Here is a 13,734-nt window from a genome sequence, read left to right on the forward strand (position 1 = left end):
ATTCAATTTCATACACCTGTGCTGCGCTCACTAACTATTAAACAATTTTCATGATAAACTGCTGCGCGGCAACCAGTTCTTCTGGAAACCCACAAACTCGAAACATTTTTCGCAGCTCTCTCGAGGTAAAAAGTTTAGAGGCAAATAAAAATTTTCACAGGCTTAGAGCATCCTTGCGTTCCATTTTACGCTGCGGATATTAAATTTCAAAGGGAACGGGACTCCGCTTGTTTTCCTGATGGCAGTTTAAAGACCAGTCAATCTGGAGCTGGTCCAAATGAATTATTGCAATACGCCAACTCGCTCGCCATTAAATTTGCGCTGATTGCGTCGGGAGGGAAAAGTCGTCTTACGCTTGCCCTATGGCACGCTCTCTCTCTCTCTCTCACTCTGCAACTGTGGCAATTTTTCTTCCATTATTCCTCAAGTGAGCGCGCCATGCGCGGGTCATTTTCTCGACGACGAAACTTACAGCGAAAAATCCTTAATGCCACTGCTTGAAATTGCTTCTTACCAAAATTGGAACAGCTCTTGCGGATTTTTGCGTGAGTTTGTCCATCTTTTACTGCCTGCATTAAATGGTACACGACCATTTTCCGCAATTTTAACGTTTCTTTGTAAGTGCATTTCATAAATTTCGGATGACATAGTACAAGCTTTACTTTCATTGGAAAAAATATAGCAATTTTGACCCACCAGTAATTTACTGCATTCACCCTACTCAAACACTATTTAAAATAATAAATTAAAGAAATTCATCGAGATGCGAAGACAACTAGAACTGAGCAGCTTTGTATTAATTATGAAAAAGCAAGCTGTAGCTAATATCGATTTGTGATTTTTCCCGGATTGCAGACAGCTCATTACGCACCTGTGTCAATCACATCTGGGGGTGGTTTGAAGCGTCTGCTGATCTCGAGGGCGATGACCCCGCAGGCGAGGTGGAGACCGTGTGACAGCATCTGCACCATCACGCCCACAATCACGACGAGCCACCCCCAGCCTCCCTCAGGGTAGTAGTGTTGCGAGATGGTGGCCTCCTTGGGCTCGAGGACAAACGGTGCCGGCACGAAGCACGGCACCACCGTCTGCCCCACCACGTGGTGGTGGTGCTGACTGCTCGGCTCGCTGGGCACCTCGCTGGCCACCCCCGAGTCCTTGTTGGGCCAACTGACCACCGAGTCGGACCGCGAAAGGGGCCGGCGCGCCGAGTACTCTTCCAACGAGCGGGAAAGCTCGTCGTCGTGCTCGCCAGAGTTCATGCTGGCTGGCTGGCTGGCTTTTCGGGGGTCGAGGGGCTGTATTTGCAGTCAAGATTTTATAAATAGAGGGGGGTTTTCGTTTTGTTACTCGAGCTGTCAACGGTTTACGCGTTTGTTTGGATGGACTATGTGTTTATACATTTCTAAATGGGAAAGATTTACTGATTTGAAGGCGAATATTTGAGGAAGAGAAAGCTTCTTCCTGGCTTATTGCGATATCTATTTATTTTTAAATAAATAGGAGCATCTCTAAATATTTGTTCAACATAATGGATCGGAAACTATGCTTACTTGGAGCAAACGTAAAATCAATACGACTGGCCAAAAAAGAGCCTTTGTTTGCAGGTATTAAAAATCAGTTGAAATCAATTTCGTATTGTGCTTTAAATTGTTATTTTATAATTGCATAATTATTAAAATCTGTATTTTATATGGTTTAGCGTGATTTATTTATCAAATGCCACTAAGGAAATAGACAAATCTAAACAATAACAATTTGAGCTTAAGAATTAATCCAACTCTGTCTAGATATTATCCTTAAAAAAAGGGAAACACAAGTAAACCATGAGATTGATCAGAGTAATTTTGCGAATATTTACAGCTTTAGGGAAAGGACGGAGGCCCGGTGGTCAGTTCGCGGGCACGGCGCGGCATCACGGAAAAACGGAGGCCCGACTCGAGTCGCGGAGCAACTGAGACTGACTCGAAGTGCACACCGATCGGTGTCTGCGTGGTGGTCGACTCGCCGGCCGGCGCTCGCTCAGATAAGAGAGGGAGGCGTGGAGAGCGAGCGAGCGAGCGCGCTGCCGTCCTCGCCGGCCTTTATCACCATCCGACTTTTTGCTCTGTCTTTCGACTGTTTGCATTGTCCGGCAGGCGTGTCGAATTTGCCCATCAAGGTACTCGTCGGCCCCCTGCTGAGCCGAAAAAGTCGGGCCACCGAATTTGCTGGGCGATCGCCTTTGTGCTCTGATTTCTCTCTGCCGCGCGGATACATGCGTTGGAAAATTGTTCGGCTTGATTGATTTCGTTCGAGCAAAAAGTGATCGATCTGCGAGACACTCCGTGGACTCTATTTGATCAACAATCATAATTTATTGCAAGTCATATGTATCATCACAGCACTCAAAGGAAATCAGTTTTGGTCGCAGTTTCCCAAATATTGATATAGTTTAATTATATTATGTTAATATATTCCTTCAATGAAATTTCCTCAAATTGTCTGTGGTAAACGTTTTTAATAAAGTAAAATTACATTCAAAAACTTTAAACATTGATCTTTTCTGTCAATTTAAATGAGTGTTTCAAAGAGTAGGTCATGCAGGATTGAAAAGCAATTATTTTTAATTTGATGCTCCAAGTGCTAACAAAAGCTACAAAGTCCATAATTTGCAGGAAAATTCAAACAGATTTCCACATAGCGGCTGTCACGTGTTTCTATCTAATTATTTGAATCTACAAATAGGACAGCGAGCTCTGGCACTAACAAGCTTTCCACACGTAGCACGGCACCGTAATTTGATCAAATGAGAATTCGTTTCTATGGTTGCAGCCGGTTGCAATCTGAAATTGACGTTTTTATATTTGCATGTATTGATTTTCGCTATTTACCTTGTAACATTATCCTTTTAAATTTAATCATGCTAATTGAGGGAATTGAACAGAAAACCTTCTACCCTGTAGGAATCCAATAAAAAAGTCATTCATTTTTACGTTTAATTTACTTAAAAAAATCGATGACTTATTAATGCCAATTTTACATACATATTCCAGCAGAGGTTTGGCTGTAAGGGTGAATATATATAAAAGCGTTAAAAAAATTCACTGGAATATTGAATTATAGACCTTTTGTTTCAAGAGAGGTTGCGAAAACAACAACAGTCAGTCGTGAATCAAGTGCATCAGACAAATGCAACAAATCTCAATTCTATCGCATTTACCGCAACTGCATCGATTATCCATGGATGATATTTACGTACAATTTACAACCATGACTAGCCGTGCGACGTCTAATGGATCTGTGGCTAGACGACGTTATTATTGATGCTGCGAGACACGCCGCGGGTGTATTTCAACTATGGAAGCAGCAGCTTCAGCACCCACACGTCGCTGCAACGACGCAAGAAGTGCAGAGGCGCAGCGCAATAAAATACATATACTGTGACTTCCGTGGCGTAAAATTGATCTCGCGGCGTCGTTAGTTTCGTTCGAATGTGTGTGCAAGGCGGTGCTTTTATGAGCGCGAAGAATGCGCGCCGCACGACTGCAGCATAATGAAAAACCGCACCTCGTCGCTATTCCACGACTTGATGGTGCTTCCGACTGACGACGTCTGCCTGCGCTGCATTGTGTGTAAAGTATGCAACGCCTCGCTCAGATGCGGCCTGCGTATTGCCTACTTCCTTTATTTGCAAGGAACTTGGCTGCATCCGTCTCTTTCATGGTCGCATTGTTCAAAGGTAGGCAACTCATGCAAGTGCAATCAGACCATTGTATTCCGAGACTGGCAGAACATTTGACGAGAATAGAACAATAAAGCTCCAGCATTCAATCAAGCTGGTCAGCAAGCAGAAAATAAATTGCATTTTTCAGCAGAAAAAGCCGCAAAAAATATTTATTACTGCGATTACTACACATGTTAGCAGTGACTGCAACTGCATAAAATGAAAATTTTAATTTTGTGCGTTGCAACGTTAAGCATGCACTTGCAGAAAAGATTTGATCAAAGATACAAACAACACAATTCCGTTTCCACTGGGTGCAGTAATGAAGCTTTTTGTCATTATTCACTCGAGTGTCAAAAAAGAGCTCATTTGAGGGAGACGCTTTCAATTTAGCAAATTGCCATTGGGAAAAACACTCTGGAGCGGTTCTTCTGTTGCCCGTGGATAGAGATAGAGAGAGAGAGAGAGAGAGAGAGAGAGAGAGAGAGAGAGAGAGAGAGAGAGAGAGAGAGAGAGAGAGAGAAACATTATCCGCCATTATTTTTTATAATCGCACACCTTAAAAGGAACTGTGTGGCTGTGGGGAAAAGTCCACAGCAAGTAAACGCGCGGCGAGGAGAAGGCCCAGTATCAGATTACACCAAAATCTAGAAAGACCGATGTGAACAGCATTTTTGCGTGGAAAACCAAGTGTTTTGCTTGCTGGCATGCTCTCTGCTTGGAATCGAGACATCGCGGGCCAACCGACAGATCCTGTCTGACTGCTAGATCATCATTCTGATGCTCTTTCCCTCTTCCCCACTATTTTGAGGTGTCGCTGGCACTCCAGATCAATCAATCACGTGGATTAGCTGGGTGCACTCCCTATTCGCTGTCAACATGTTCAAAATGGGGGCCGTCGTCGTGAAAACAAACTAAGAAACTCATGGTTCTTTGTTTCATCCAAATCTAGAAGCAGATTTGCTTTAAGGGGCTACGAAAATTTCCAAATTTAAATACCAATTCTATAACAACTATATTTTTGTAATTACTCTGTGTCACAAAAAGATTTACATAGAAATGTTTTTCAAAATTTGATCGCTTTCTTCGAAGGTCACGTCGCAGACTTTGGACAGGCATTCAATCTGTTCAGCAATGCGCTTTTCTGCAGCAATCACATTTTCAAGAGTGATGTCCAGGTTTTTCTCCAGGTCATACATGGCGTTCAGATGAATACTGATTTTTCTAATTTTCTTTGCAGCATCTTCAACCTCTTGAGTCTTCGATACTTGCAACTTTTTCACCGTCTCCTTGATTTCCTGGAAGTTTGTCTTGGCGTCCATAACGTTCTTCATCTTCTCAAGTACGTTCTCCATTAGAATTCTTCTAGATTCTCAAACACGTCTTTCCTTTGGCAGCGATGCTTAAGTTCTTAGACAACAATTATATTTAAATCACAACAAATATTGTGATATTTAAAATTTATATCATTGTTAGGATTTTTTTAAATTCATGGCGCACACGCAACAATTGATTTTGCGATGGTGTTTGTCGTATGTAAGTACACAAATTTCTTGCAAAATAAACAAGTTTTAATTTAATTTTAAATGCTCACGACAGATTCTTCAATTTTAATATAAAAACCATATAAAAAAATCAAAATGACTACTGTCTATTTCAATTTCAGCGTGTGTCCGACATTTCCCCTTTCTAAATTGACTGCTTTGCCTGTCCAATGTACTATGCACACACATAAATATTTAAATACCAAATGAATATATTTTGAGCGACGGCATCGTTTGCAAACTCTGTGGTGATGACAGCTTCCCGAACCTATGGGGTCTTGCAAAACATCCATCATTCATCAGGTCTTGTTTGTTGCCACTGAGACACAGTGCTGGGATGACTGGATGAGCAGAAAGAACGCCCTGCCCGTATCATAACGACAGGGGCGGCGGTAGATTTGGTCCCTTCACTTTCTTCTTTGCCCGGATCAATTCTGATGAGTGCACTCTTCGCTGCGAACGTGCTGGATTAGCCTAGTTAGAAGACGAACTTTAACACGCAAATGACGTCTAACGTGAAGGGGTTGATTAGATCCTAATGAAAATTAATGGCTCTCTTTGACAGCCTCTAAGTCGAGGATTCATTGGAACTCTGTCCTCGTAGTACAACTAAATGTTAATTTTATGTTTCATTAATTATGCACTCACACTCCATAGAATGTGGCAGGATTATTCTTGTTTAGTTTCAATAATTCTCTTTATCCGATAAGAAACTTAGAATTGAAAGTGTCACAATAGGGACAAAAGTTTTCCAACCAGCGTAGTTTCTTCACTTTCTCTGTTCTTGACAATGTGCATTTCACTCTTGCCACTAACTTCCTGACTAATTTCTCGGCAAGCCTTGAAAATAAACATAAATATCCCAGACTGCTGGTTTCGATTCACTTCCACCCGCAAGTCTCAATCTCAAGCTTGCAGGAAACTAACTTTGCCAATTTATAACCCAGCTCGTAGAAAGAGATACAAAGGCGATCCGGCGTTTTTCCGCTCACAAATCTCGCAGATCAATTCATACACCAACAAAGACCAAACTGCAGTTTTAAAAATTCTGCTTATTTTACACATTCTACTGAACGAGCAAACAAACAAGAGCCATCTTGAGCACGCGAGCGTGAAAAAGAACGACTTTGACGAATAAACCCCGCACCAGTTGCGGCATTTGGAGTGGATGGAAATGTGCAAAGCAAACCTGCTTCTATTTCGTCTCGTGCATATAGATCAGATGCACGCAAAGCATGATTGCTACCTGGCTGCGAGCTAAATGGAATTTTTAACAAGGTTTCCATTCAGTTGGAATTGCAGTGTGCTGGAGAGATGTATCATTTCCCATAATGAGCTGCTATTTTGCTACCATGGATGAGATGATGTGACTCTCGTGTAAGAGCTTCTTGCTGTGAGACTGACAATTTTCTCAAGTGAGTATTCATTTCCAAGGTTGCTCTCTAAAAATGACGGTTTTTATTTTTTATTCCACGCCGCAACCTCACTTTCTGGAGAGAGGAGAACCGATCTGTTTGTGCACAAAGAAAATGGAAACCGTGGAATAAATTTCAAATTAGCCATGGTTTCCAACCGATTGTCCCATATTCGCAGCCAAGTGCGTCTGCTGTTCACCTCATTTCCTTCCAAATTGTCTCGCCTCTGGGGAGAAACGTATTCTGCAAAATTCTCTATTCCCGGCCTACTTTCCTCCCTTCACGCTGCCTTCACGCTTGGATTGAACTCCTTTTTCGTTCTACATAGGACTTTTTATAGCTTTCGCTGCAGTGTGGAAGAGTATTCTAAAATGGATTTCTTGTGATTGTGCTTTTATTCCTAGTAAAACAAAGCGGGTTGTAGTTCGCGACGGAAACGCTTTCAGTTTCACTTTCCTATAGCCGCTTTCCTTTCATCAAGATAACAATACGAGGAAGTACAGAAAGTGGGGGACGGAAGCGCCGAACGCGTGTCCGCCCACACCGTCTGAATCTGCGAACTGGGCGGCACACATAATTGTCGGTGTTCTTAGAACACCCACGCCAGATAGAGCTGCTACTGGTTACATTACGGGTAACTTTTGACAAAGAAACACACGATAAATGGGGTGAAATGCACCAAGAAGGCAAAGGGCGAACGTCGTAAATCAAAATAAATGGGAAACAAAATCGTATTTATCATCTGGCCGAATCTCATCTCAACAAGCTTCTCTTCCGTAGTGTTTAATCCAGTATCCAATGAGTGAGTTTCTTTGCCTCAAGTCTGGAAACAATTTTTTCCAGATCATATGCCGACATGTTTTTTCCCTTCGTGACGAAGGCATGAAAAGAAGGCAACAGTAAAGTACTTAAAGGAGGTTCAGATATTTTAAATTCAAAATTCAGTTTCAATTTCCTCACTCAATTATTTTAAATGAAATTTGCTTGGCATGAATACTTCTCATTTTGTATTTCGCTAATTCAGCAGTTGAGGAAGTCCTTAGTGTTTGAAGCTGCCAATATAGAAGGTGCTAGTGGTTAATTTTAATTTTAAGGCACTTCCGGTGCGATTAAAGACACGATCCTGCCACAGTGCATTATTTACTTAAAATGTTTTGTTTTGATATGCTTAAAACCAAAATCAGTTAATTCAATCACCATAGAATCCTGAAAAACAATATCTTAACTAAAAACTTTTCCCATGTTTTTACGGCGATTGGACTGATTTTGGTTCCAGCTCATCAAAATAAATCATTTTCAGGGCTAAATGCTCAGTAGCAGGATTGAGTCTGAAATCACAGTGGAAGCAGTGAATTAAAATCGAAATTAAGTGGTGGTGCCAAAGCTGCTATTGGTGTATTCGGACACCAAGGGCTTTCGCAATTGGTGAATTTTATTTTTATATAGTAAATTTTCAAAATTTAAACTGATGGTTTACTTTGTGTATTAATAATTTTTATAGTTTGCAGTACAAAATTTCCTTTAATTTGGAGGTGGAAAATCAGTTTTGTTCGTCAACCATCTTCCTATATTTGAAGTTAAAAATATTGCTGTTGGGAAACCGCAACTACGGTAGTCATTTTGTATGTGACTGATTGGCTTGTGTGCCCCTTTTTGCAATAGTGGTGGTTGCACTATGGGAAAAAAGCAAAAACCGAAGCCACTGATTCAATTTGTCGGGGTAAAAGTTCTTCTCGATTCAGCGCGTGGTCTTATCCAGCCCAATAAATAATTCTCTGCCTCTTCTGGAAAGAGGAGCCGCTGATGATTATCAGAAGGCGGAGAGCCGAGGGATGCCTTTACTTTTTCCATCGACGGCCAACTTTTCGCCGCTGATTGCTAACATTGAAGGGCCTCACATCGCATAATTTAATTAATGCCATACTTTTCAATCAAGGTATGGGCGAGCGCGGCAGTTAAAATAGTAAATCTCGGTGGAAATGCCGTACGCTGCAAGAGAAGATGATTAATCTAAATTTTCTTCATACGATTAATTAGTCATTAAAGACATTAATTTAGTAAAATGAAAGACCAGATCTTGAAGCAGCGTTCATTGAACCGAATTTATGATTGGATGACTCAGAGAATTTGTGCAAGATATATCCTTATAGCATTTTTTGCACGGGAATTCCTATTTAAATAAATCGTTCCTACCGTTCTTATGCAACCCGCTCGAGTCTAACGTAAAGCATGCTGCATAACGGTGTTGCTTTCAAACATTCAAAGTTTACCTTTTCATACAGCAGAAAACGTTAGGGCTTGCGAACTTTTTCTCCAGTTTTTCAAGTTTCTCAAGAATAAAACTAGGGCAAAAAAAGTAAAAGGAAGAAAAACAACGGGTTTAGAGTTCTTTGTGGTTACTTATATATTTGAAGTGGGGCTACTTCGAATTTTGTCATCCTATGCGGACAACTTGTTTGTCTTAAGTGTCGCACTTTCTCACGTGCTTTTAATTGTGACTTTGAATGTGATCAACTAATGTATGTATGGCTAGTTGTGAGAGTAAACAAACATCTAAGTGCGTGTATTATCACGATAAATTTGTCTTTTTCCCAAATATTTCCAATCAATATTTTTGCTATTATTCGCTATATTGAATACTTTCAAGCTGCTTAAATTGAGTAGAGAGATTTGAGTAATGGAACAATTTCATGAAAAAGTTCAATAAGCATAACTATCATTTTAAATTTTTACCTGTCAGACTAAAAAAGATGAATGATAAACAAAAATGACAGCATAAACTAGAAAAATATTAATTTTGTTTTAAAAGTGTTTATGTTTTTAAAAATAATTACCGATAAAATTTGACAATTTAAAAATCTCAAGAGAAAACTTACTATTTGAAAACATAAAATAGTTATTAAAGTGTGTTCAATGCCATTGCTTTACTTACTGTTTAGTTGCTAGTAAGTGTTTAGTTGCTAGTATATAGCAATTTTGTACGCTCACTTTTAGTCGAGCGCTGCAGCCATCTTTGCTCTGGTCCAGGAACCATCTGGAGAGGAGCAACGAGAGCCGCGAATCACAGTGATCGCGCGTGGTGCTTAAGGTGCGCGCAACATTTTAGTGCTCTTTGCAACCCTAATAAAATAGCCGTGTTGTAAGTTGCGATCGGAGTGCAGAGAGGACAAGCTGAAGGGTGTGTAACTCAAGCTTGTGGTCCGAGAGTAAACAATTTATCGAGACAGGTATGCAGATACGTCTTACGCGGGCCGCAATAAACACATAAAAAGGTGTGGGCAGACCGATTCTTCTGGAGGAAATCGCGCGCAATTAATGATCGAAAGTAGCACGACGCACTTGGCTATAAACGATTTTATTATCTGTTGCTGATTGCCAGCGTTGATTTCTCGGGGTTATATTTCAAGGAGTAAACACATGAATTAATAGGCAATCTTGATAATGAACGAGTGGTTTTTTACGACTCTGATTACTTTCTTTCAAATAAAATTGGTTGCGTGCTTCACTGTGGCAATTAAAACAAGAAATCTGTCTCCCTCTCAAGATTATTTTGGAATGTTAAACATTAGAGTGACTGCCTGCGAACAGTAAAAATTTTATTGGATCGTTCTCGCTTCAGCTATAAATGTAAGGGGGCTATTTAAATAATTCTGCCAGTTGAGACTGGCCCTTTCAATTAATACAATATTCAAGACAAAGTGAGCCTAAATATATAAATACATATTTTTTTTAAATCTGAGTACGATGAATTCAACGTTAAAAGGTTTCAAGGAATTAATAAGTGAACGGTTCTTTTTTTAACTGAGACAACATTTCAAACAAAAGGTGAATCATGCTTGGTATCAAAGATCAAGCAATGGGCGCGGAAAGTCGTGGAATGACATTAAGAGCGTTAGTTTGCATAATGCTTCAAACAAATGTTTAAACGAACCGCACTGGCGAAAAATCTGAATTTCGAGACTCGCATAACAGAACAAGTTCGTTTCATTGTTTTGAGTCCACTCTGATTCATTTTTTTAGTGGGCACAATGCAGCAGCTGAACATTTATCTTCTCGTTATTCTTTTGAAATTGAGCAATTCCAGTGTGGCCGAAAGTTTCAAAACAAAAATAGCTCGAGGCCGGCGCCTAACTCGAGCGTCTTGTTGAGACAAATTTTCGCATGCAAAAGAGCACGCGCGCGTGTGTATGCGTTTGTGCGAAAAGCGACTTGCTAATAAGATGTAAGTAGGGAAAACAGCGGCTATCCGCGTGTTCAGCAAAGTGTCTCTTGTTCTCCACTGGAGCAGAGGAATTTGGCCGCCGCGAAATAGCTTTCACCACCGAGCGTGTACAATACCATCTCTGCCAAAAAGCCAAACAGCCATTGAGACGCACACAGCTCAGCCAGCACGGTCGTTAATATTCAGGAATCGCGGCGGCGGCGGGCAACAACCGCGACGACAAGAGCGACTAGCTGGGCATCCCGAAATTCACCAGATTGCGTGGGCGCGCGACCTCAAGCTTTCAACTCGCTTTATGCCTGTTCCGCTTCACTGATTGCGGCTGATTATCTCAAGGGCGAAGATAAAAGATGAGAACACTAATTTATTGCACCATTTTCGCGGCCTCATGAAAAAAGTGAGAATATATAGCTTGAATTTCATGAGAAAATAATTTCACTGCGTGAAATTTTTCGGCAGCCGTTCGCTTTGCCTCTGGCTTTTCGCACTTACTGCTTTTTAAAGCCCTGAGTGTTTACATCATCGACGATTTAAACACACTTACTCAGGAAATTTGGCTTGCCCACTATTTTACTTGTAGATAATATTTTTGGTAGAAATTGCTTCTGACATTTAAATTTCAAAAGATCGTAAATAAAACATGAACAGCTAGATCACAAAGATAACTAAAGATAATTATTCTTACCAAACAAGTAGGCATTTATATTATAATTATTTGGAACGTTGCTGTAGATGGATGATAAGGTATGAATAAATAAAAATACGTTTCGTTGAAGCATGAAATTTACAAAGTAACAAATAAATCGATAGCCGTTTATGTGAAATATTCAAAGTGTGAAAAAACACTGGACCTGTTAATTTGCACACTGGAAGTGTTGAATTGAAAAAGCGGGCCTAATATTGAAGCTGGCTATACACTGTAATTAAATTGTGATCCTTAATTTTATGGGCCAGCCAGTGATGGATGAAAGGGAAGGATGCGGAGAGTATAATTTTGCAAGTTTGCAAATTTATCTCTCTGGTTGCACTAAAAAAATGAAATTCAATTTTCATCAAGTGCGATGCTGTTGAAAAAGCTCTGCAGACTCATATTTTGGCAGAATACTTGTCTACAATCGAGCCTCGTTTTAAGCTGCTTAAAAATACACTAGCTTGCACGTCTCCGGAAAGCTTTCCAGAAGACGAGCGTTTCTTAAAAATAATCTATGCCAAGCAGCCAGCGTAATTTTATTATCGCGAAAAAATAGCGCACTCGAGTGGAATCAACGAGAGCAAATTTAAAACTAAAGCTCTTGAGATGTGCTCAAAAGCAGCCAAACAGCCTCCTTGTCAATATGCATCAATAAGCCATTTCTGCAAAAAAAGTCCAGAGACTTCTTGCATAGAGAGATTTCGTGCAGCGCTTAAGGCCATTTATTAAGTCATTTTGTAATGAAAAGATTTGAGACATTTATTAATGGTTTCATTGATTTCAAATTTACTAATTTTGGTAAAAAATAATGGTTTTAAATTTTGTTGATGACTGATATTAATCTGGTTTCAAGCTTTTCGTACTGGTGAGCAAATTTCCCTGACAGAGATCAAGCGTCACCGATATTCCATATGTCTATTTAACCGTTTCAAATAGAAGGATAGTGGCCGGTCAAACCAGAAAAAAGAGCTCAGATCGCCTGTCACAACATCAGCAGACAAAAAGGCCGATCTGGTTGAGATATGCCAATTAGAGTGGTAGGGATGCATGGCGCCGAAACAATGGCTGGCACGATAAGGGAATTACTGGCAAATGTTAGTGAGCTGGTTGCCTCTGGTGCACGCACGTCGTCGACTCTCTTTGGAGAGAAAAATTGTTACATACGGAGTAACAGATGGCCCTTTTACGTGGACCACTCGCCCGCTCGCTGAATATTTAAGCACACATACACACGCAGACACAAAGTGCAGAGACCTGTAATTACAGGCAATTCGTTCGGGCGCATAATTTATTTGGCGAAGACATTCTGTCGAATTATGTCGTGTGTGTAATTTTGCTCGGCAGCGATCGTATCAATCATGTTTCCAGGTGAAGTACCGACACCGACTGGCACTTTTATATGCTTGTATCTGATCCAGTGAGTGAGCACACACGTGTTTTAGTTATTCTATTCGGCGCCCGAAAATCCTCTCACCTCGACTCCTCGCGCGCATTTCGATATAAGATCTCGCCGCGTGGCCAGCTCGGAGAATGCTTGTCCAAACAAAACAGGATGCAATTAAGCCCCGGCCAACAATGATTCATGGTCTTTTCTTTGAACTCTAACACTTCGAGTGATTTTTTGGTGGTCTCTTCATGACTAGAAATAAACATATTTGAGTGTGAATTACAGCGAGTACGGAATATACATTTTTCTAGTCCTCAAAGATTTAAATTTAATCTAAATTAGTTCCTGCTTGTTTCTCTGTTGCTGTCGAGAAGTTAAATCAAATGAAAGGAGAGTTAATAATTTATACATTTCAAGTCATGTGAAAATTGAAATGACTATTGATGCATCCTTTTTCCGTGCAGCATATCGATTGATATGGATTGAGAATGAAAAAACCACACGAGTATCTGAATAAAATCTGAGTGATATATATTCGTATGAAATATGACCATTTCAATGTGCTCGAAGCGTTTGAAAATCAAACGAGGATGATATTTACTTCATGTCCATTATGCAAATGAGGAAAACCACAAATAGAATGGAGATATTCCCATACATTATCAACAATGCGATCCGAGCAGTTATTTCTATCTCAACTGAAGGGTGAAACCAAAGGGAACAGTGTTTTCATGATTATTTGTTCTCGCATAATGAGAAAATAACTCCA

General features: G+C 40.3%; 1 protein-coding gene across 8 annotated transcripts in view; it reads right to left on the bottom strand.

Annotated features, from left to right (window-relative positions):
- The window catches only part of LOC135938952 (monocarboxylate transporter 10-like), a 142,045-nt gene that overhangs the window by 27,367 nt on the left and 100,944 nt on the right, over nucleotides 1-13,734 (bottom strand). Inside the window, exons 1-2 of one of the 8 annotated variants that reach the window (XM_065483031.1) lie at nucleotides 1,862-1,980; nucleotides 872-1,298 (exon numbers count right to left, since the gene is read on the bottom strand). The exons of 5 other annotated variants lie outside the window; for them this stretch is intronic. In XM_065483031.1, coding sequence (XP_065339103.1) covers nucleotides 872-1,262 — 391 coding nt within the window. In that variant the 5' untranslated portion in view covers nucleotides 1,263-1,298; nucleotides 1,862-1,980. Of the gene's footprint in view, nucleotides 1-871; nucleotides 1,981-13,734 lie in introns of those variants that run through there. 2 more of the 8 variants (XM_065483030.1, XM_065483032.1) reach the window with 2 other exon arrangements.

The sequence above is a fragment of the Cloeon dipterum genome, chromosome 3 (genome assembly GCF_949628265.1).
Source record: "Cloeon dipterum chromosome 3, ieCloDipt1.1, whole genome shotgun sequence".
NCBI lineage: Eukaryota > Metazoa > Arthropoda > Insecta > Ephemeroptera > Baetidae > Cloeon > Cloeon dipterum.